Genomic DNA, 24,033 nt, shown 5'->3' with positions numbered 1-24,033 from the left:
TTTGAGCATCAGTTGGAAAGACTGATGCTAAACACGACCAATCATGGCACAGATTGGCTGTTTTTTTGGCTGTGTGAATAAATATTCCTCTAAAATCAATAAATCAACCCAGAGTCAGTATTTTGTGTCAGCTTGTTCACGTCTTCAGTTGGGTTGGTGTATTGTGAGCAGGTGGTGATCAGGTTCCAGCTCACCTTGTCTGAATTCCAATCTGCCATCACCACCAGCTCACTATACATTATCCCCCTGTTTCATCCAGTGGTTGCACAAATATGTGAGTTATGATACTTTCCTTCTGATGGAGGCAAACAAGTCACTATTTCCAGACTCACAAACCTCAAAGCTACCAAGAATCAAACTTCATCAGCCAAGAATCCCAAAAATTCAAACACTTAGGTTCCTGTTATCTCTGACACATCCTTCTGTCAACACTGAAAATGTCAAATCCCAGTCTAAGGATCTCGGAAATGACGACTTTGACTTTTTTTTTTTTCATGAACAGTGCAGTCAAACTGGAACAAGATGTCATGTGAGTAACTGTGCCAAGGGAGGAAAAATGCTCCCTTTCTCTCACACCAAATGATTCACTGGGTTTGGTGACACAAGGGACAAATGATGAATAAAAAGCCATAACTTCATATATTATTGAATCTGACGCAGCTGTGCTCTCTCTGCAGTTGGAAATGCTGCAGAACGGAGCCTCAAATAGGCAGCACTCAGTTTGGTTATGTAAAGCCAAGAGGACCCGGTCTCCTCCTTTTGAATTATTCAATGTTTTTACCTCATTTCTGGAGGAGGGAGAGTCGAAGTGGTCCAAAATGTTGAGCACATTCAAGCATGAAGATGGAGAAAGATAGAATATGACTAAAAGGTTCATCCAAATATTCCATATTTAGATTTCGTTCCTCATGTTCTCTTGGAGCAGTCTGAATCTTAAAGGCGGCAGTAAACATTCCCCTTCTTACAAAATGAAAGTGAAACTTCCTGGTTTCTTTAAAAGTTTCCAGATAAAGCTCATTAAGAAGCAGCAGACTCATCCTGTGAGGCGAAATGACTCTCACAATTATGTGAGAAACAGGCACTAATCTATCATCTGTGGTTTTTGTTATAAACAGCTCACTGCTGCATGTGACGAACCCAAAGCTTTGGGGATGTGTGTTCGTTCTCTTCCAGAGATCATTTCAAGGTTTTATTCAAAAGATATTTTCAGATATGATTCAGCTGACTTGACAAGGTCACGTTTAGCTTATTCGCTGATGATATAGGAAATTTAATAAGTGAATGAAAGAGACAAGAGCGTATGTGAGTGTTATCGACACAATCTTTTGAATTATTTTACACTCTGTGAGGACTTCAGGCGATGTCTTCTCTCCACATACGCAGTGGTTTGGAAATAAGCTCCTCATTCAGCTTTTTGATAGCATCAAACTCCCTGAGCTTAGCATGCAGTGGCTGAAAAGACTGTTATATAAAGTAACAAATATAAAGGGCCTCTGCCTATTAGGTCAAGCCCAGCCATGCTTGAATAGAATGACTGTGAAAAGTCAACATTTTTCTGCTCGGGCCCATGTGATGTGGTGCGAGAGGCATGCTCAAAGGAATGCCAATGCAGTGAGGGTTTCCCTTGTATCACTCCGCGGCTCTGTGCGGTTTTAGGAGAGCCAACCCAGTGACGCAGAGTGCCATCTGTGGGGTAGAGAAGCAGACAATGCGCGGCCCACGGGGGAAATAACAAGTGCCCGTTGCTAATTTTATCCTCCATCAGAGAAAACATGAGCAGGCAGCGGCGTTTTAGAGGAATAACCTGTGACATTTTCAGACAAGTGAATGTCAGGTTTGCTGTTCTCTAAGTGCTGCTTTCAAACACATCATCAGAGCTGGTTGAGCTATTGTTTTGCTCCCATAAGGGAGGAAAAATCAAGGCACTAAAGTCTTTTATGCAATGTTTTATGCATAAGTTTGAACATTTTTGTTGATACAACATACCTCACTATGAGACACTGAGAGAGATTATTTCCCAAACTTGGTGCAGAGACAGAAGCAGACTCTAGCTTGTGTTATCTGTGGTGACTGAGGTTGAATTAGCATAACAAGCTAACAGAGCGGTGTTGATTTCTGTCTTCGCTATCTCCAAAAACAATCCCCTGTTCAGTGAGGCTAGCATCCGTGCTAAAGTTGTGTCCTCGCCTCAAGCAGCAAACTGCCGTAGTTAACTTAGCAGGAAATTATTACAACACTACGGTTATATTCCACACAGCTTTGGGTAAAATGTTCAACATGCAAAACAAAACAAAAGCAGATGATTTAACAAACTACACATTAAAAACTTTTAAGGTTTTGTCATCAGGGTTGCTCTAAGAAAAGGTCACTGGGTCATGCAGGTTTCCTCTTGGCATTTAAAAAGGCAAAATAGTAATTAGGAAATTAGGAGCCTTGAGCAAAAATGAACAAAACCAATCCAAAAACATCCAAAAACACTATAATGCAGTGAAAAAAAATCTGTGTTACACAGAAACGCTGAAGGACTGGAAACACTGTAGTAAGCATGCCACACCTGCAGGTGGTGCTATGACTGTCTTGTACAGAAGTGGCTTTTGTTAGATCTCCACTGAAGTAGAGTTGAGCCGATCATCTGGTGTACTGAGGAATGCTAAGAGCAGAAGTAAAGCAACAGATGCACATTTTGTTGAAAGACAGTCAGCAGACTGAGCAGCATTAGCACAACATAGTAGTCTGCAACAATCGTAACAGGGAGTGATGTCAGTGTTTCCACTGAAGACGCCGGCTTTCTGTTTATACAGCAAATCCCACTCTGGAGGCCGCTTTCAAACGTTGATGTTTTAGGTCGGCTGAAATGCTGTTTCCGTGTAAAGGCGAGGCTGAAACGCAACAATACTTTTGCACTTCACTCTCAAACTGTTGTTGTGTACACGGCCTCTCAATCGGACAGTCACTGCGTTCGTCAACTCACACCAGCTGCGTGTTCAGCCCAATAAGCTGCATGAGTAACAGCCGAATTCGCAAGACCGAGGACTTTCCATGCTCCCCACTTCATTGTTAAGTCTCTCTTCATTCAGGTTGGCTGTAAAACCTCAAACCTGTCAACTCCTGGTCTGGCTCCGCTCCTTATGTCCGTTTACTGTTGTAGTCAAGCTAAGTACAATCTATCTACAATCAATCTTTCATTGACTACTTCCTGTCCAGCTTCATCTTCACTATGAAAAAAACAGGATAGCTTTGTATTAACTGCAACCCACTGGACCAGCCACACAGCCAGAGCGCAACACAGCAGATCTAGTTAAGTTGACCCATTGACTTGAATGGAAACCTATCTGATCTGGTTTTGTGACAGAGTGGAGATGGACTGGAGACACATCTGGTGTAATTTGCAATTGTACAACTTTTTTCTCCACTGCCAAAACTTAATTCTTGCTTTACATCTAACATCGTTATTCTTTTAATATCTACCTCCACCAAGGAGGTTATATTCTTGGTAGAGTTTGTTTGTCTGTAAACACCATAACTCAGAAAGAAACGGATGGATCTTGATGGAATTTTCAGGAAATGTTCAAAATGGGATAAGGAAAAACTGTTAAAATTTTTGAGGTGATCTGAGTCACCGTCTGAATCCAGGACTTTTTAAAAGGATTCTTTATCATTGTGAGGTAGGGCAGTTTTCACCATTTGTGTATATAACTCCACGATAAATGGTCTGATTGCTTTGCAAAAGAATACAAGACAGGGTCACCATAATTTCTGATAGATGTAAAAGTACGATCCAGATCCTGGCAATATTCTGGATACCAAGATCCGAAATGTGAAACATGTACTGGGTCATCATAATTTTCAACACTGTCAGGAAACAAATTATCGTACAAACCTTCAACTAACACCAAATTGTAGCAGACAGTCTGCTGAAAGGAAGTATAACATTAAAGTAGAACTAAATTTTTGCGTGACAATCACAATATGCTTGATGGAGGTCTGCGCTCTCTGAGTGCTTTTCTTGTTTAATACTGTGACTTTTTCCATTACAACTTTACTCTGGGAATTTTATGACTTTTTATATGAGACCTTTATTAAGAATTGATTTTCCTGGAACTTCATTCTTTTTTTATTACATTACAACTTAGTTGTCCCCCATGATTTTTGCACAAAATACATGCCATACCAAGACAAATCAAACTGAAACGGGCTTTTATCTTTTATTTTGCAAAATAATAAATAAAAACTACTTCTAAACTTTAGCTTTAAACTCTGTAATAAGAAAGGAACAAAACCATAAGACCAACAGAAATCAAAACACTAGTTTCTGAGAAACTAAACAAAAGATGCCACCGCAGTGACTATTTCATAATGGAGATGACACCAAAATAAAACCCAGACACACAAACCTCTTTTCTGCTCTGCCACCCTCACACACACACAAACACAATGCCCCCATCTCCTGTGTCTCCGCCAGTCAAGACAACAAGCCAGGAAGGTTATTTCTGAGACTTTATCACACCATCTGGCTGCTCATTGTTTTCAGTATTACTGCACTGATCCCAGAGTAAACAGCAAACATCTTTGTGTGCTCTGCCGATGCCGCCGCTGCCACACAGAGAGGAGAAGTTCCAGGGTGGGGGCGGTGACTCATGAATACTTTCGTGTCATTACGCACTGATCAATAATTGATGTGCGGTGCTGAATTAAGACGATATGATGCCGCAACGTCTTTTTCTTTGCACCTCCACAATGAGTCAGAGGAAGACTTCCCTGCTGCTGTGGGTCAAATCACCCCCCTCAAGTTACAGCGTTAAATATTCACAACGTACCTTTGCATAATTTACCTTGTCAACAAAAAGAAAGAAGGGGGGAGGCTGATGAATGTTTAAAGTTAAAGGAGAGCTCAGCAGAATCCAGGCTGTTAAACAAACTCCTCTTCAGGCGAGAGAAGAAGGCGCTAGAGGCAGGTTTGCTTCACTGCAGTCCAGCGTGATGCAAGGGAGCTTTTGCATGTCTGCGCAGGGATCAAACAGGGGAGATCATTTCACAGAAAAGACCTTCATCTAGCAGAATTCCCGGCTTAAGGCTGGCTGGGTGTATCCCGACAGGCTGACAATCCTCAGACAACATCTTTGTTTAAACCTCAGTGAAGTCCCCTGCTCCTCACCACCACCACCATAATGGTCTTTCTCGTCATGTGATCACTGCAAAAATTCCAGAGCGGCTACTGCAGCCCATGCACCGCACATGGCGGCCCTTTTTCTAACAGATGTTTTTCGTTTGTGCTGCTGCAGCCTCTTAGGTTTTTTTTTTTCTCTTTCTTTAAGAGGCACAGAGCCAGAGAGGTGATTCATGGTGCGAGCCTTTCCCTTGTTACAGAAAGTGTGCTCCAGGTTCAGAATAAACACGACCCTGGATCTGTTCTGCTGGGTTTTATCGTTCTCATGATATAATGAGCTAGTAAAGGATTGGAGAAATATGAAGTGATGGATGGCACAGGCTGTGTGTGGCCGTTTTTGGATCTTTAAATCTGATCCATGCAGGTTTTTCAACTCAAATTCAGATTTAAAAAAAAAAGTTGAGCAGCATCTGCAGTTTTGTGTGTCTTTAAGTGCAAATCCAGGTCACATTTTGGCGTTGTCGGCCAGCCCAGAAGGTGTGCACTCCTCTGGTTTGGTGCTCCATTTAATAATAGCAGGAAGGATGCCATTGCAGGGTGATGGTGGTGGGGGGTGGGGAGCACACATGCAGAACAACCCACCTGCCCCGGCCTGATTACTCTCCTCCTGCGTGATTAAAGGTGACACAAAATCGCAGAGTGCGTCTTTACGTGAAATAGAAAATCAAGCGCTCTTTAATTGCAATCTGGCCTATGTGAGAGCGAGGAATGTCGATAATCCTGAATCCAGATCTGACTGCCAGGGACAAGAGATGCTTTTTTTTTTTTTTTTTTTTCACTGTGACACACTCACAGAGAGAGACAGAGAGAGTGAGCTACAGCCTGGCAGCATGCTCTGAAGCTGTGAGTTATGTAATAGGGAGCACAGAGAGCTGCAGGCCTGAGTGCACATCCTCCTATTCCTTGTGTACACGCGCATATTCGCATATTTGGAAAAAAAAAAAAAAGAGATGCAGATTCACAAAAACACAACCGAAGAGCTCAGATACACACAGGCCCTGTAGTTTGAGTGCGCAAGAATTTCATAAATGCACTTTCATAGCAGCTGCAGCTCAACAGGTGCAATTATTTTCTTTTCTGCAGGCTGCATTATGATGCATTTGAGGCTCAGTGGGATTTTGAAATCATGCCAAATATCAACTGTTGAATTTAGAGGTTTTGTGTGGCATTTTCTGCACAACCTGCAATGATGTAAATCTGATTTTCTACTGTGATTGTTTTATTTGTACAACTAGGTCACTCCTGATGTGTTGTTTAATCATGCATCCTCATCCATCCTCATCCATCCATCCATCCATCATGGTGCAGCTTGCAGGCAGGCTGACACCGTGGCCTTACCTCCTCCAGCACATTCACTGAGTTCCTGCAGCTCTGCAGTCGGGTGGTGAAGCTGGATGTTGTCGGGGAATTGTAATCCTCTGTTGTTTCCGAGATAAACTCGGATACAGATATTTGATCCGGCATCCTTTCACGGGGGAAAATGCCCACAAGAGGGTTGCCGATGAAAGCTCAGAAGGACAAAACCATGTAAGATAAAAACAAAAAAACACTAAAAAAAAAGCAGAGGGAGGAGAAGAGGAGAGGAGGGGAGGCCGTTATTTTGTTTTTCCTCGTAAAACTGGAAACTATCGAGATGATCAGGACGTCTCTTCTTCTCAAATGACTTCACTGTTCCCCAGGGGCCACGGGAGGAGGGAATTAACCAAATATCTTCAGGCTGTGTCCCCTCGGTGTGTCTATTCCTTCAGAGGATGTCTAAAAGCGACGCATTTATAAATAGTGTCACTCTGCGTCTAACTAAACCTCGGAGGAGAAACCACCGTAAAGAATAGCGGATGCCCTCATTATGCTCTACAGATGTTCAATAACCCGCTTGTCGTCAAAACAGCGCAGCGTTACCAGCCTCTGTTTGGGTTTTATCATAGTCGAGGGTCCGTCGAGGTCGTGTCGAACAGCAGCGGGTTTGGTCCTCTCTCCTTCAGCCGTAGTTTGTGTTTTTTAATGCTAATCGCTGCTGCAAACACATTCACTGCCACTCTCTCCTGCTCGGCCGCGCTCGAGCTTCTCAGAGCCTGTGTGAAGCTGCGCGACAATAAGCACGCCACTTCCGGTCAAGATTGTCAAAATAAGATCATTTTATGTTTAAATAGTACTGATTGAAAAAAGTTCACGATTTAAGTGAGTAAATACAAACAATAGAATTATATTCATCATTCTCACTGACAAGAATTTTTTTTATCAAGTAAACATATAAAGGCATGCTAGAAAGTAAGTATTCTAAGTAAGTCTTTTTTTTTCTCAAAACAAACAACAAAGATAGCACACAAACACACACATACGCAAAGATCTCTTGAATAAATAAAATGTATTTTCACGTGTACAAAATCTTAAATCAAATTAATTTTTCAGTGTCCTCACCCTATTTCTGGGATCTTCCACAAGCCCCTTTAGGTATCCTACTGTGATTTTATCCTGCTGAAGCCCTACTATATCTCCACTTTTAATATAGCTATAAAAAGGTTTCTAGCTTTCCTCATTAAGTATTAACTTGTGTATGTCATTCTCTTAATTTATATAAATTGTGCCATATTTTTATCCAGACATTGATTGTAGGTGCTTCATATTTCTTCCATTTAAAGGCCAGTGTTTTATTATTATTATTTTTTTAATATTTCTATTTTTTTTATTATTATTATTTTATTTAGTTTTTTATTTTTCTGCCTGTGGCAGATCAAAATAAAATGACTCTCAATGTTTGGTCACTTCAGTGAGTCATATGAACCTATTTGGTAGACCAAAGGTCAGCATCATGAAGGTATTACTTCCAATAGATGTATGTGTCTCTTTTGAATTAAAGCTCTACATTTAACTCAAGTGTTGTTTTGAAAATCTGATAATTCATTCAGAAATAATATTTTAACAGCTTCTGAAAAGTTTTATTTTGAAATCAGACTCTTTTATGTTCTGGTAAACTGTAACCATTTCTGTCACCTTGATGGAGCGCTCTCTCCCACCCACCTCGGCTGTTCCAAGGGGCTGAGGGGAGACACTGCGCATGCGTGATCTGAGCTCTAACTGCAGGGAGAGCCCTGTTCGGCTGAAAGGCTGCTACAGAAAACAACGATGTACAGAAATAAAACAACACTGTTTGGCATTACATCTGGTCCACGACACCTGCGTAGCAATAAAATCAATCGCTAAAACGATCTAATTCGAACCTTTTAGCGGTGATAGAAACGATATTCTATAGACTAATGTCGTTGAATTTCATGCATTTATAGTCTAAAATCCTCCGTTATGCTCTTTAAAAGAATTTTACAAAGACGTACAAAACGTAGAGCATCATTGCCCGAAGAAAAAAGCGGTACAAGACCCTTTAAATTTTTATTTCTTCAATCTTATTTAATTTAATAAATTGATTTATTTATGTTTTTGTCAAATCTAAACGTACTTGCACAGTAATTGTGGTGAATGTCTGGTAATAGGTACTGCTAGTATGCTAACGGGAAACCAAATGAATCATCATGAACGGTTAAAAGTCATTTACATTCATTTTCCTATTATGGTGCATGGACTGATAAAAGGGAATATTTGGTGGTGGAGAGTTGGCACTAGTGTCCCCTACTGTCAGGTGATTATACTCCAGTATGGTTGAGTCAGATCAGCTGACTGTTAGATGGGATGAAATGAAGAATGAGTGACTCAGAGTGGATTTCAAATCGGACCCATGAAACAGCATAATAATTCTTCTACTAAATGTGAGTGAAAGGGAAATAAAACTGCACCCCTTAACAAAATTAATCAAATCAAAATTGTATTCTGCATAACAATATGTGGTGCTATAAAAGGCAACTTTATATCTGTCAGTCATTTTATCATTTCGATCTTGAAGTTATTAACCCAAAATTAACTCCAAAGCTTATATTTTTCAAATAAAGCAAGTCCATAATGTCAAGGTTATTACTCATATCTCCTTTAAATTCTTTTTTTTACCTAGATGAAGCTTAGATTTTAGTATTAAATTGTCTCTTTCCCTTATTTATTGTGATATTAGAATTAAAGTAACGCTTTTATTAAATTATTATAGTAAAACACATCAAGTATTCACCTCGGGATGTTTTGCAGGTGTAGGATAATCTCAGTAATAGTGTTTTCCCTCTGTTGATTAGTAAAACGTGCTGTTGAACTAATCAAACAGTAGGCGCCATCTTGTGACCGTTTTGTGTCATTATTGCACGTTAAATGTATCTTTTATGTTCTTGCATCATTTCTTGTATTTTATATTTTATGTAATAATTACTTATTTTTTATTTATTTTTATATTATTTTTTTAGGGAAAACGATCACAACGAGATAGTTGTATGGCCATTTGATTATGACACAGGTAGATTACGAAACACTATTTTGTAAATTAAAGCAGGAATGAAACTCGTAATTCTCAGCAAACTAGCACAGAAGAAAATTTAAGACTTGTCTAATTACAAGTCTTAAAAAGAGAAAAAACTTACAAAGCCAATTTGCTTAAATTAAGATATTTACAAGTGAAGGCACGTGCGTTTTATTCTGAAAATACTGACCGGAACTTCCGTTTCTGATTCAATCCCGTGTGTTAGCTGGAAGCCAGTGTTGATAGGGAGAGTTCACTGCGGTGATTTGTGCCACTTTTAAGGTGATTCACATCAGTGTTAGCAATAAAAATAACAGTAAATACGGATATAGAGTCTCTCATTACTTATATACGGTTGTCACGTCTCTCAGGACAGCGTGTGGTCAGCGTGTCGTCCTCAACCGGAGTTCAAACTAAATGGCTGCGGGCAACTCAGGTAACGTTTACTTACATGTGTTTTACTTACACATCTGTAACATGATTTTTTTGTGGTTTCAAAACTCCAGGGTTATCACCAAAGAAGGGCCCAGTGTTTCTGTAAGGTTTGACTGCCACTTTAACTTTTCGGGTAATGCTATTCTGTAGCTGTAAGTTAGCCTACAACAGCTAGCATACGCTAACATGAACTTTTAGCTCACATTAGAAAATCTTTACAGCATTTAATTAGCTCTTCTGTGAACCGTTTATACACATTGACGCACTAGAGGTGTTAGAGTAAACGTTTAACTCTCATGTGTGAAGGTTATTCAACGTGACATGTGACAGCGCACTTTGAGAGCTAACATTATACCTGATTGAAACTACGTCACAGTTCAATGAGGTAATGAACATGTAACTAGCCTGGTAGCCCTTCGTAACAGGGAGAGGTGTTAACCATTGACAGTTAAACTAGACATTTATTAGAGATATTTGACATAAACTACTTTCAAAATGATAATTTCAGGTCCACAATATAATTTACTCTGTTACGTTTGCTATTCATGTGTATTGGACTTTGAGCTGAACGTAGCTGCTGCGTCATTTTTGTCAGGCTATAAAATATGTACGTGTGCATAACTGAAGCATTAACAGTGTAAAAATGTAAATTTAATGAGTCACTGACATTAATGTTTTCTATTTTTTTTAAATACTTCAACTGTAATCATACAACAGTCCAAGTATTTAAAGTTTGGAGTATTTATTGATTTGACAAAAGCATTTGATACAATCAACCATAAGTTACTATTTATTATTTCCTAAAATGGAGAGATATGGAATCAGAGGCATTGTATTAAACTGGATCGAAAGCTATTTAAATGGCAGAAAGCAGTTTGTGAAGCTGAGTAACCATTGCTCAGTTTGCTTCGACTTGCTTGTGGTGTCCCACAGGGTCAGGTATTGGGACCCAAACTGTTTATTCTTTACATTAATGAAATCTGTCAAGTGTCTGAACTGATGAAGCTCCTTTTTTTGCAGATGATACTAGTATTTTTTGTTCCAGTAATAATTTGAACCAGTTACAGAAGATAATCAACAACAAACTGAATAAATTAAAAGCATGTTTTGATTATTATAAGTTATCTTTACATACAAAATTTATGTTAATTGAGAATCACATATTAAGTAGTCTGAAAATTTTATACGGTTATTATTAAATTATAATGATGGTTTGAGAATAATGTAATAATAATCTGTGTGAAATTATAATTACTGTTGTGAGTGGAAGTTTTCTGTTGCAATGTTCAAGCATGAAGTAAGGGTGCATAGACACAGTTGTCAAGAGTATGTGTACAGTAAGTGCATAATATCTGCATTTGTTTGTAAATAATTGTTTGGCAAAGGGGTGGGAATTCATAAGTTTTTACTTCATCCCACTCCTTTTCAAAGATGTGATTAGATAATGTCTTGTTTTGTTTTGTATTTTTTCTGTCTTTGACAGTGATTTTACTTTAACCTCGTTCGAAATAAATTTCAATCAATCAGTCAAAGTTTCACATTTTAATGCTGTCACTTCTTCCATTTGTAGACCCACATGACCTCAACCCAGATGAGGCTTTGCACAGAGAAACCCATCAGAACAAACCCAGAAGAGGCCGACCCAGACCCAGCAATGACAGAAACCTGGGAGCTAACACCTATGATCCCTCTCAGCAGTACGGATATGTTCATGAAGGTCAATATAGCCATGATAATTCAAACTGTGGATTTAATCGGCACTCTACCCACCAAGGGGAAGATGGATCTGTAAGAGCAGGCAGAGGTAGAGGGAGAAGAGGATTGCACAGAGGGGCGAATGGTTATCATATAGGCTCTGGCTCTTGGAGGCAGAGACCAGGAGGGGAGTCTGGCGCCAGCAGAGGAGCCAGAGGTTGTAGACCAGTGGATGGACCTGATGCACCCAGCTGGCGCAGAGAAGATGCAGGAATGAATGTAGAACAAACCGATGAAGATCAGGCTAAAAGACCGAGGAAGTTCAACCAAGAGCCAAGAAGAGGACAGTACAATGGGAAAGGTCCTCATTTAAGGGAAAGCACTAAAAGCACTAATGTAGCAGGAGCTCAGGGGTTGAATGACAACGAGGGAGAAAACCCACCATCAGACACCAGGGAGAGGAATCAGAGGAGCAGCAGGACTGGCCCACGCTCTCAACATGAACATCACCAGAGGCAGATGGAGGTGAAGAAACGATCAGGACCAATCAAACCTCCAAAATCACCAACGCAGGAGGAGGCAGGCGCTGAGAGGAGGGGCAGTGCTCAAGAAGATGAAAGATTGTTTGTGAATCCAATGTCTGCACAAGGAGCAGGTCAACACATGCACGCTCAGGCCAGAGGGGGGAGAAGAATGCATCATCCAAAACAACGGGCAGGGCAGGGGAGCAGGGACCGGATCCCAGAGAGCAAGGAGACACAGACAGGTGAGGCCGTAACTCTCTTCTTTCTTTACACCTCTTCAGAATTCAAGATTTTAATCATGGGTGATTGGTCTGGCTGCCCTCTCCTCAGGCTACCTCATTGAACAGCTCTCTGCCGAGATATACGAGTGCATGGTCTGCTGTGACATCATAAAGGTCATGGCCCCAGTGTGGAGCTGCCAGAGCTGCTATCACGTCTTCCACCTGAACTGTATCAAGAAATGGGCTCGATCCCCGGCGTCTCAGCCAAACGGTAACACCATCAACAACAACAAAAAACATTTAATGAATATTTTAACAGAGCCACACGACTGCCAGCGGCTTCGAAACAAGAGAACAAACTATACTGTTGTAGTTGGGTCACTGTGGCCCCTTTAACAAAGGCTTTTGATTCCTGCTGTGTCAACTGTGTGCTGTCTTTCATAACTGTAATTCTCTTTGAAGAGAGGCCATTTATAAAAGAACTCATCTTTTATTCTAAAATTTTGCTGTTTCTAGACTCAACTGGGGGTTGGCGTTGTCCGGCCTGCCAAAATGTTGCTCTGAAATCACCGACCTCCTACACCTGCTTCTGCGGTGAGTCACTGATACTGATCTGTTTGATGTCAGGGCAGATAACCTTCACAATAATGTTTTCTCCCCCTGTATTAATGATTTATAAAAATCATCCTGGGTTGAAAAGCTTGTGAAAATCACACTGTTCTTCAATTTTTGATTGGTAGGTAAAGTGACAAACCCTGAGTGGCAGCGCAGTGAGATCCCTCACAGCTGTGGTGACATGTGTGGAAAGAAAAGGAGCGACGTGGACTGCAACCATCCTTGTAACATGTGAGATTCAAATATGAAAGAACATCAAAATGAATTGGGCCTTTAACAGATACATGATTTAAATTTATTCTGCAATAAGTTAAATTTTTGTTGTAACAATGCTTCTTGGCAATAAATCTTATGCCATTGGAAAGCTTTTCTTAAAAGAGCCACATTTGTAAGAAACAAGAGCTAATGAAGTGGGTTGTGGCGAGTCTTCTCTGCCAATGCCAAACAGCTTATTCTGTCATTGACTCTTGGATGATGGAATCAGCATCTGGGGATACCAGAAGCCCCAAACAAGAGTCTATATCAGCAGCAGAATAAGTTGTTTGGCATTGGCAGATAAAATCTGGCAAATTTGTCATGGGTGCAACCCACGTACTCAGCTCTGCTGCTCAAACCACCAATTCGCTTTTCTTACAAATGTGGCACCATTTAAAAGGTAAATAAACAGACTTTACAATGGTATAAGATTTACTTCCAAGCAGCAAAAAAGGCATAGAAATGTTTTCACCCTGCGCGTAAAGCTAGCTTAGCTTTCCTCTGCACTTCTGTTTTGACATTTCAGCTCCCGTGTCTACCATCACTCCGAATCCATCACAGAAATTGTTTTCAGCAGAGGAAAAACACAGATCTTTCACTTCCAAACTTTGTCAGACATGCTGTTAATCAACCAAGGCAGGAAGCTAAAAAGTAGCATTTTGAAATAACCTGTATTGGAGCTGAAAATCTCATTTTAAAGTGTGGATTATGATCAGGCATATATATATATATATATAGAAGTGAAGCTTTCTCAAGATCACTTAGAAGCTCCTCACAGCCTTTTGGAAGCTGTAACCCTAACCACGGATAAATTCAAGTAAGAATACTTTAGCTCCGTTTCCACCAAGCAGTCCGGTTGAGTTCAGTAAAGGTTTGGTACGGGTTTGCTCGGTTAAGCTTGGTCCTGTTGGAGTTTCCACAGCCAACTGTGCTCCCTCGTGGTAGGTGGCATGTAAGCTGAATGTCGACAGCTGCATCAGTAACATAATAGCATGACGCCATAGCAGCACGACACAGTGTTCCCCGCTAATAAATCCAACGAAGAAGAAAAATGCGACACAGTAAACAAAGAGCAGACAGCCAGCAATTTGTCTTCTTTGTGGTTTGCATGAAGCTCTTTGTTACAAAGTGTAATCAAACTTTGTTTTAAAGAAGACGGTGTGCAGCTGCTGTCGCACGGTAAGTGACGATTCTTTCGAACAAATCAACAGTCTGCAGTGTTGTAGCTCCACCTTCCGAGATCAGATTGATTTAGTCTGGCACCCCTACGGAAGGGTCCCAAAAAGTGGGACAGCTCATCTCGGTTATTTGGGTGTCTGTCCTGGGATTAGTTGCTGGAAACACCATAAAATGCGTGCCGTGCAGAGATAAACCGAACCAAACAGCTTGGTGGAAACTGAGCCTTCGAGTCCCAGATTTGTGCTTCAAATTTTTGCATGCACGGTTTATATGTGTCTCCCATCGTTACAACTAAGGAAAAATCTACTAAACACATTTCTTTGTGTCATTTTTGTGCTGAGTATCATATTGTCCTTAAATGTGACCTAAAAAACTCTCTGTGCTTCCTCCAGCTTATGCCACCCTGGGCCGTGTCCACAGTGTCCTGCTTTTTTAACCAAGACCTGCATCTGTGGGAAGACCAGGTATATTTCTGTCATGTTCCTACACCTGAATCAGTGAATCCAGTGTGTTTGTGTCGTAACTAAAGATGTTGGTTTATGTATCGTGTTTTCAGCCTGCCCATGCGCTGTGGGGGAACAGCGCTGCGGTGTGACAAGGTGTGCGGTGCCTCACTGAACTGTGCTGACCACTCGTGTGCTCAGGTGTGTCACAGCGGGGCGTGTCAGCCCTGCCAGCTGCAGGTTCAGCAGGGTGAGTCTAATGATGCAGACACAATGACCTGAAAGATTAAAATGTATCTGCAGATGTTTTTAATCTCCTGTTGCTGTTTTGTGTTGTCAGCTTGCTACTGCGGCACAACAAACCGAGAAGTCCCGTGTGGCACAGATAAGGAAGGATTTGACGGTTTAGGACATTTTTCCTGTCAGAAAATATGTGGAAGGTTTGTTCCTCTAATTCTTACTGAAGAGTTATGTCTCATTTCAGATGTTTTCAGTCAAAGCCTGACACTTTTCTTCCCTTCAGGATGTTAAACTGTGAAGCTCACCGGTGCCAACAGGTGTGCCACTACGGGCCATGCCAGCCGTGTCCTCGATCCCCAAGCCTGGTGGAGACATGTCCCTGTGGTCGGACACCGTTGGACAAACTGCTGGACCTGGGCTACGCCAAGCGACAGAGCTGCACTGATCCCATCCCCTCCTGTGGGAGTGTGTGCAACAAAACACTCCCCTGTGGCTCCAGCGGTAAGGGAAAAACAAACTGAGTGTATGTGAGGTTTGTGTGCTTTAAAAAGACAATCTGCTGAAGCACAGAGACAGTTTTATTTTGTGTTTCCAGCAGGGATCACTCACACAGCATAAATCCATGATCTTGTTATTTTAGGCACCGTCCATCTGTGTGAGAGGCTGTGCCACGAGGGCGCCTGTGGCCCGTGCCCCCTGACCTCCACTGTCAGGTGCAGATGTGGCTCAAAGACGAAGGTACGCAATAACACCCACAGAGGATTCTGTTGATCCCATTTTTTAAAACAAGCAACAAAATGAGATATGGCTTTGTTTTACAGGAGATCGCATGTGAAACAATTGGAAAAGAGGGTAAGATTTTATTTTATTCAGATTAAATTGACCATGCAAGATCACTGCAGACATTTTGATGTTGTTTTAATATCTGACTCCGCCTCTTGCAGAGGAGTTTGTTTACATCTGTGAGAAGCGCTGCAACAAGAAACGCTCCTGTGGCCGTCACAAGTGTGCCGAGTTTTGCTGTGTGGTGAGTGTTTACTGACTGTTTATGCAAAAGTGTAACATGAAATGCGGACCAAAGTGCGAGGAGAGGACACAGCAAAGATTACATAAATGAAAAATATAAAGAATGATAGATAAATTATGAGAATCGTTCAGTAAAATCTACAGGTGAGGTCAAAATGTTTAGCCCCCCTATAAAATTTTAAGTTTTGTTTATTTTTGTTTGTTTTTTAAATTTCTGTTAAACAGATCACTTAAATTCAAATGCAGCTTTTTCAGGCATAATTTTGTTTCTGTGTGTAAAGTGAATTAATGAATGCTCCCAAAGTAAAACTAGGATGTTCGGAAAACCTGAAGTCTCAAATGTTCAGGCAAAACTTAGGCACTTAATCTGACCCTTCTCCTCTTTGTCCTCAGGGTTAGAATCAAACAGAAGCTCCAAAAGCTGTGGAGTTACAAATTGTGGCTACATCATTTAAAAAATGAAAGATAAAAAATAAAAACTGTACTTCTTCTGGCACTAGATGGCAGCACCTGCAGCCAATCAAATTGTCGCTTTGGACAAAGGTGTATGCTAAATGAAAATGTAAATTTCATAGAGGAGCTAATAATTTTTCTCTTCAGCCGTATGAAAACCAGTAAAATTGGAATTAAAAAACCAACTAGTGTATAATTTATAGAAATTTAAATCAACGTTTCTTTGAATTTAAAGCAAGGTTCAAAAGGTAGATATGAAGTTTGCTTATTAAAACACAAAGAGTTTAAATAGAGATTAAATGAGGAGCTTATCACAGTGTCATAATGAACATATGAATTCACTTCTGAATCTAAAGCCAGTCATGTGTTTGAAATGTTTCACAATTTTATCCTCACCTGATTGAAAGAGTTCGAGATGGCCTAGTGGTTTAGGTCACGCTCAATGACGTTCACCCTCGCCCGAGGTTGAATCCAGCCCGTGGCCTCTTTCATGCATGTCATTCCCCACTCTCACCCATAGACTGTATGGCTTCGCCATTTATCATTGTACCCTTTTGAAGCCAAAATACCACCATCACAGGTGCAGCCATTGGTAACAGTTGTGCAGCCAGAGTCTGCACAGTAGAGACAATGGGGGATTCTGGGAGAATCTGAGTGGAGCAGGGTGATAAAAATAATATATATATATATATATATATATATATATATATATATATATATATATATATATATATATTCTTTAAGAGTCTAATCACTTCCTGATTCTACCTCCTGACATATTTTACAGTCCCCGAAAAAAATACACAAGAACGGCAGCTGTCAATCGTCGTTAAACATAACATAAGACCTCGTTTCTAACCTCTTATAGCTACTGAAAACTTTTCCAAAAAAAGAGGACTTGAATAAAAGACAGCCAAATAATATCTATAAATCACCACAACAATCTGAAGTGAGAAACATTTCTACGAGGTGTATTAATTTTTAAAAGTTTGACCACAGCCCATCTGGAATGACTGGAGAGCTGCATATTTTGACTTACACTACAGCCAGCCACCAGGGGCAGCAGTTTTTGTGGAGACCTCACTTTGAGCTCAGCAAGTGGACGTCCATTTTTTTTTTTACAGTATATGCTCTCACCCTGTTTCCTTTACTATTCACTGTCCTCCCTCCCATCCAATCAAAAGGACATAAAAGCCCCAAAAATAACTTAAAAAAAGAGTTCTTCCCTATTTAATTAATGATGTATTTGAAACATAGCGTAAAAGACTTAAAAGTAGAGTAGTGTGTCAACAAGATAGAAATGAAAATATACATGGGGATGTGTAATAATACTACCACACAAAAGCATGTAACAGAAATAAAATAGGTCCATGAATGGTTCCCTGTGGAACACCATATTGAAAATCATGTGTCTCCGACATGCCAGCACCCACGCTGGCTAAAAACCGTCTGTTAAAAAGATAACAAGATGGTCAAGAAGACCTTTCCATTGCTCACTACTGTTTATTAAAACTTTATGGTCGTTGGTATTTGAATTAGAAACAGATTGTTTACCTCTAACTAACGCCTTTTTACCTGCTCTGAAAAATAATGTAAAACTGTCCTTCCAGGCTGTGGAGCACAAGTGCCCCCAGATCTGTGGCTACAAGCTCAACTGTGGCCTCCACCGCTGCCAGGAGCTGTGTCATCCTGGAAACTGTGAGCCTTGCTGGCAGGCCAGTGAGTGCAAAAATCTCAGGAGCACTACAGAATTATTTTTTTAACCAAATCAGGAAGCTTCTCCAGCACCTTAATGTCATTTTTTTTTCTTCTGTGGTATTTTTTGCTGTCATTCTTGCAGGTTTTGATGACCTGACGTGTCACTGCGGCCTCACCATCATGTACCCACCCATCCCCTGCGGCACAAAGCCACCAGAGTGCCAAAACATCTGCACAAGACGCCACGAGTGTGACCATCCGGGTAAAGATCAAACTGTGAATGTCCAAACTCCTGCTAGAAGTAGTAAAAAAAAAAGAATTTTGCTCTAACATTTGTCTCTTTTGTAGTGTTTCACAACTGCCACAGTGAGGAGAAGTGTCCACCGTGCACTTTCCTCACAGAGAAATGGTGCATGGGAAAACACGAGGTAACTGAGGAAGATTTTCACAACTCCTCTTCCGTTTTTCAACCTCTTCTGACAGTTTCTTTTTCTCCTACAGCAACGCGGCAACATCCCGTGCCACCTGCAGAACATCTCCTGCGGCCTGTTGTGTAACAAAGTACTGCTGTGTGAAATGCACACCTGCAAACGGATCTGCCACAGCGGCGAGTGTCTGATATACGGTAGTTGCCAGCAGCCCTGCTTGCTGCCTCGTCCCGACTGCTGCCACCCGTGCGGTGCTCTGTGCCACTTTGGGGAAAGCTGCCCTCACACTACTTGCACTGCCAAGGTACAAAACGAACAGCTGGGCTCTAAGTAGCTGAAAAATGGGTTCAAAGTTTGTGCAGATGGTCCTTTGTTGCATCTTGTTTCTGTTTTTTTCTTCCTGAATAATTAAGGTCATGCTCACCAGTGTCCCGGTGTTTTCTCTCTAATCATTTCGGGCACACTCTGGCTCCTGCAGATGATGAAATCTCCTGTAACAGCCTCATAAATAGTTAATGTGGATGAATTAATAACATAAAAATGGAAGTATTCAACAAACGAATATAACCTTTGGCAAACTTTCTCCTCATTTGTCGTACACAGGTTTCTGTGCAGTGCGATTGTGGAAGAAGACAGGAAATGATGTTGTGCACGGAGGCGGCCAGCTCATATCAGAGGTCAGTGCAGGTGTTTTTGTGTCGAGGGGTTTCGAGTTTTAAAGAAAAATAAAAACCAGACGTGTGTTTTCATGTCTTCACTTCAGGTATGCAGCCATTGCCATGGCGAGCAGATTGTCTGATATGCGGCTGGGTGACTCCATGGACATCGGGCCTTTGCTCACCAAGAAGGAGCTGAAACAGATGAGGTAGAGCTACAAGGGGAACTGATAATTTCCTTTTTTTTAATGTAAAATTTATACTTAAAGAACACTCTTAGATGCTTTTCTTGAGCACATGTACTGTTTTTTAATCAATGAAAACATTATTACCTCCGCCAAGGAGGTTATGTTGTAGAGGAGTTTGTTTTTCTGGGAACAACATCACCCAAAAAGTAACAAATAGATCTTGATCAAATTTTCAGGAAATGATTAAAATGGGGTAAGAAAGAAGTGATTAAATTTTGGAGGTGATCCTGATCACTCTCTGGATCCAGGATTTTTTTAAGGATTCTTTATCATTGTGAGATAGGGCTGTTTTCACCATATGTGTATATAACTTCACGATAAATGGTCAGATTGCTTTGCAAAACAATACAAGACAAGGTCACCATAATTTCTGACAGATGTAAAAGTACGATCCAGATCTTGACAATATTCTGGATACTAAGATCTGGAATATGAAATACGTACTGGGTCATCATAACTTCCAACACTGTCAGGTAACAAATTATCGTACAAACCTGCAACTAACACCAAATTGTAGCAGACAGTCTGCTGAAAGAGAGTATAACATTGAAGTCGGACTAAAGTGTTGCGTGATAATCACAATATGCTTGGCGGAGGTCTGCGCTCTCTGAGTGCTTTTCTAGTTTAAACATATTTCAATATGGATTTAAAAAAAGACTATTCTTAGCTTTACCAGCCTGCACCAAAAACAAGGTCTGAATTTAGTTTCCTTTTTCACCAGGCTTGAGTGTGATGAAGAGTGTGCCATCCTGAAGAGAAACCAGTGCTTGGCAGAGGCGCTGCAGATCGACACATCTTCTGACCCCTTCTATGTCCGCTCTACCTCCATATACAGCGACAGCCTCAAAGAGACTGCCAGGTCTGTCTATCTGTCTGCCTTGTTTCAAACTGGTAATACCTCTTTCTGAAAGCCTCCAAAAAACCTCACTGCTTCCTCTTTATTCCAGAAAGGACCTGAGATTTATATATCAGGTAGAAGATGAGCTCAGGAATCTAATTGAGCTGGTAAATAAGGTAAGTTGTGCTCCCTCTAGTGGCTCTGATCACATCAGTCATTCCAGTTCTTCTGCTTTGTGCTTATTTTAATGCAACATGTCCAATACCTGGTCAGCCATCATAAACACACTGAAGCAGGGTTAGCAAATCCACGGCTCTTCATCTGCATCTGATGCTTTGTTATACTAAGGCTGAAACTGCCAAGGTCACTGTTGCTTGATGTAAAACTATGAATCACTGAGTCAGCTTATAAAAGTTTTTTTTCTTATTTATACTTGCTGCAAACCTTGTAGACTCCTGATTACATTTTCGACTTCTCCTCCTGTGTGGGCTTCCACCCTGAGGTTATTAAATCCTTTTCACTGTTGATATTTTCCAGTAATAATTTCTAACCAGTGTCTGGCAGAGAAAGTGGACTCTTTATGCCAGTTTTTGTTTTCCTCACATTAAAACACAGATCAAACATGCTGTGTAAAAAGGACCACACACACTCATACACACTCATACACACTCACCCATTTGGCATTCGACCACTGGAGATGAAAACTGCAGAACTGACAGGCTGGCTGACAAAAATGAAGTTAACTGAGATCCTGGAGGTAGTTGTTGTGTATACTTTTTGTTATCAGTGTGATATTTGTATTTGTGTCTGTTGAGACTATGTGACTGAGCTGCTGCCAGGACACTCTAAGAAAAGAGATTTTTAATCTTAACGACTGAAATCTCCGGCTTCAAACAGAAGCTGAAATTAAGGTTTGTACTAACATCAGGATGAGATACCAGGGGAGTTTTTGGATGTAAATCATGCAAAGCTACTTTAAAGTGATACTCCGGGATGGAACAAGTTGGGTCCTATCACGAGGTTTAGGGCGTTACTTTCACACAAAAACACCGCTAAGTAAGGCTCTAGTCCTGGCAGACTACCTGCGTTTGTTTATATCTGGCACGCTGCGCACACTGATACACTAAGCAGCGAGCGCCTCGTAGCCAGCTGTGGCTCTGCAGCGGAGGTAGCGCCGTTTTATGACACGATGAGAACTAGAGCCTTATTTAGCAGTGTTTTTGTGTGAAAGTAACGCGCTGAAAATTCTCTAAATAAAGCGTGAATGCAGACCGATGTCAGATTTTTTCGGTGGGAGTCCCTTTATTTGTGTTTTTGGTCAAGTAAAATATGGCCCCGTCTGAGTGCAGAGGAAACCGGCAGAGGAGCAGGGAGGGGGTGTTTGGTGCGTGCGCTCTGGGCTTCTGCTGCACAAAACCACTGCTGTAGGGGTCATTTCTGCCCTAAACCTTGTAAAAGGACCCAACTCGTTCCATACCGGAGTATCACTTTAAGGACTGGAGATTGAATTTATAAACTTTTAAGTAAGCACATATGGCAACTTTAAGGATTTAAGGTCTTATGTGGTTATACAGAATGTGCTGGTGTGGGAAACAATATTAGATGTATAGAGGGATTGTCAGTCCACATCATCATAAAGATGCGCACTCATCTCGACCGCAAAAGCAGCATTTAGCTCCATTCATTCAGACAAGTTAGCGTTTTTTAAACACTAAATTCAACCTGTTAGAAGCATCACAATGTATGTTTCTTTTTCTGTGGACAGTTGTCAAAAACAATACTACACAATAGAGGCAACTTCTGTCAAGTTTCGACCGTTACAGCACAACCGGTGTTTCGGCGTTAATGGCGACCATGCTAACTGGTGACTTTCAGCTGACGGCAGCCTTGATTAACGGCCGAGAGTCACCAGTTAACAGGGTCACACTTTACACTGAAACACCAGCGACATCATTAAATGTGTATTCTTTATCCAACCTCAGTTAACCAGGTTTGACTGCAAACAAGCAATAATAACTGCTGATACTCAAAGTACAGATTTGACTTTGCTTATTTAATGAAAAAAATGTTGGTCTGGGGCTGAGGTTCTGACCAAACATGGACTCAATATGGACAGTAAATAATGAGGGAACCTATAAATTATGATTAACAGAAATGGATTTTATGACCAAAGTAAGTGAGTATGACTTAAGTATTTGAACTTATGTACTTTTTTATTGTGAGGTGTCCTTGAGTGTCCTGAAAGGCGCCATTCAAACAAAATGTATCATTATTACTATAATGTTGGATTTTTGCTGTAGTTGTGGAAAGCGGAAAGCTTATAAAGGAGCGGCAAAGTAAATGTGTGTGAGGTATGAGAAGGATGTTTTCTCATGATGTCTGCAGGGAAAAGCGCCAAAGAAGAGCCACTGCTTCAGACCCATGAACAGAGACCACCGCAAGATCATCCACGAGCTGGCTAAGGTGTACAGCGTGGAAAGCGTGAGCTACGACAGCGGGCCCAGTCGTAATGTGGTCATCACTGCCCAAAAGTAAGATGTCAAATTCATATAATTTTTTCTGTAAAAGTCAAACTGTAGATTATGGATGTTAAGATATTCACTCGTTCACAGGGGAAGGTCGATGTGTCCAAACATCACCCTGACATCACTGATAGAAAAGGAGACGGTCGCAAGGGCGCCTCCTCCCATCGCTCATACCAAACAGCACAGCAGCAAGTAAGTCCTCCTTCCTCGACATATTCAAGTCTGAAAACCTCACTTTTTCTCCTTCTCATTTTTGTCAGCTTTCAGATTTTAACTTCTGCTTTTGACTCAAGTTTCTCTCATTTGTCCTCTAGGCCTGCCCTTGGAAGCTGGTCAAAGGTTGTTAAAGAAGAACCTGTAGTTGATTATTTTGACGCCCAGGACTGAAATCAAACTAAAAATTAGAGCAAACCTCAGGATTGATTCACATTTACAGCTGCCAAAAATTTAAAATAATCATTTCTCTTTTGTGTCTATCAGAGATGACTAAAAATCATTCTACCTTCATAATCATTGAAATTGCATCTCACCATATCTTTTAGATGTGATTGCCTCCTGGGAACGCCCACACAGTTTATTCAAGCAGAGGAGGAATTAAACAGGTTAAGAGTCAAGTGTTCCCTTTGTTGAGAAATAAACGTCTGGCACAGATTCTGAAGTTCATATTGAAAAGTTCTCGATCATATTTTCTTTGCCTCCTTTGTATGCAGCCAGACCCTGTTTGAACCAATAAAAAGTTCATTTGTTCTTATTTGAAGAGCGTGGTTTTTTGATTTATTAATTCTTCAGATTCACTGTTCAATAGTTCCTCACAAAGAAAGTACAGTTTGAGCTCCCTAGCTGAGAATCTCAAACCGTGTGCCAGAAAACATTTTCGTGTTTTGTTCTTCGTCTTGGTTTTGAGCCAAGGCTTCGGTAGTAAACCTCCGCGCCTGTGTGTGGGTACAGTATGGAGTGGGCTGTACTGCAGAAAGAAAAGGCTTTGTTTGAAACAGGGCTA

At 40.9% G+C, this 24,033-nt stretch overlaps 2 protein-coding genes across 7 annotated transcripts in view; one reads left to right on the top strand and one right to left on the bottom strand.

Annotated features, from left to right (window-relative positions):
* The window catches only part of asap1b (ArfGAP with SH3 domain, ankyrin repeat and PH domain 1b), a 76,010-nt gene extending 68,762 nt beyond the window's left edge, over positions 1 to 7,248 (bottom strand). For all 6 annotated transcript variants that reach the window (XM_074693300.1, XM_074693298.1, XM_074693302.1 and 3 more), the window contains exon 1: positions 6,506 to 7,248. In XM_074693300.1, the coding sequence (XP_074549401.1) occupies positions 6,506 to 6,631 (126 nt within the window). In that variant the 5' untranslated portion in view covers positions 6,632 to 7,248. The remainder of the gene's footprint in view (positions 1 to 6,505) is intronic.
* A 2,500-nt stretch (positions 7,249 to 9,748) lies between these two features.
* On the top strand, positions 9,749 to 23,790 carry nfx1 (nuclear transcription factor, X-box binding 1). Its single transcript, XM_074693732.1, has 24 exons — positions 9,749 to 9,836; positions 9,926 to 9,990; positions 11,560 to 12,450; positions 12,539 to 12,700; positions 12,946 to 13,023; positions 13,170 to 13,275; positions 14,871 to 14,942; positions 15,035 to 15,171; positions 15,262 to 15,361; positions 15,445 to 15,662; positions 15,802 to 15,899; positions 15,983 to 16,013; positions 16,106 to 16,188; positions 18,251 to 18,359; positions 18,481 to 18,600; positions 18,687 to 18,766; positions 18,840 to 19,070; positions 19,370 to 19,443; positions 19,530 to 19,631; positions 20,392 to 20,529; positions 20,618 to 20,684; positions 22,894 to 23,039; positions 23,121 to 23,225; positions 23,348 to 23,790. The coding sequence occupies exons 2-24, from the start codon at positions 9,972 to 9,974 to the stop codon at positions 23,418 to 23,420; spliced, it is 3,240 nt and encodes a 1,079-aa protein (XP_074549833.1). The 5' UTR covers positions 9,749 to 9,836; positions 9,926 to 9,971; the 3' UTR covers positions 23,421 to 23,790.
* The last annotated feature ends 243 nt before the right edge of the window (positions 23,791 to 24,033 follow it).

Source organism: Halichoeres trimaculatus, unplaced genomic scaffold, assembly GCF_033239565.1.
Source record: "Halichoeres trimaculatus isolate MK-OKI-2021-1 unplaced genomic scaffold, fHalTri1.1 fHalTri1_scaffold_18, whole genome shotgun sequence".
In the NCBI taxonomy this organism is placed as follows: Eukaryota; Metazoa; Chordata; class Actinopteri; order Labriformes; family Labridae; genus Halichoeres; species Halichoeres trimaculatus.
This window is presented reverse-complemented; position numbering and strand designations above follow the sequence as displayed.

Bases quoted from the DNA above. Each gene is read 5' to 3' on its own strand.
- nfx1 (XM_074693732.1), top strand. The intron at 12,701-12,945 runs GTAACACCATCA...TGCTGTTTCTAG, and splicing joins CCCGGCGTCTCAGCCAAACG to ACTCAACTGGGGGTTGGCGT. The intron at 19,071-19,369 runs GTACAAAACGAA...TGTCGTACACAG, and splicing joins ACACTACTTGCACTGCCAAG to GTTTCTGTGCAGTGCGATTG.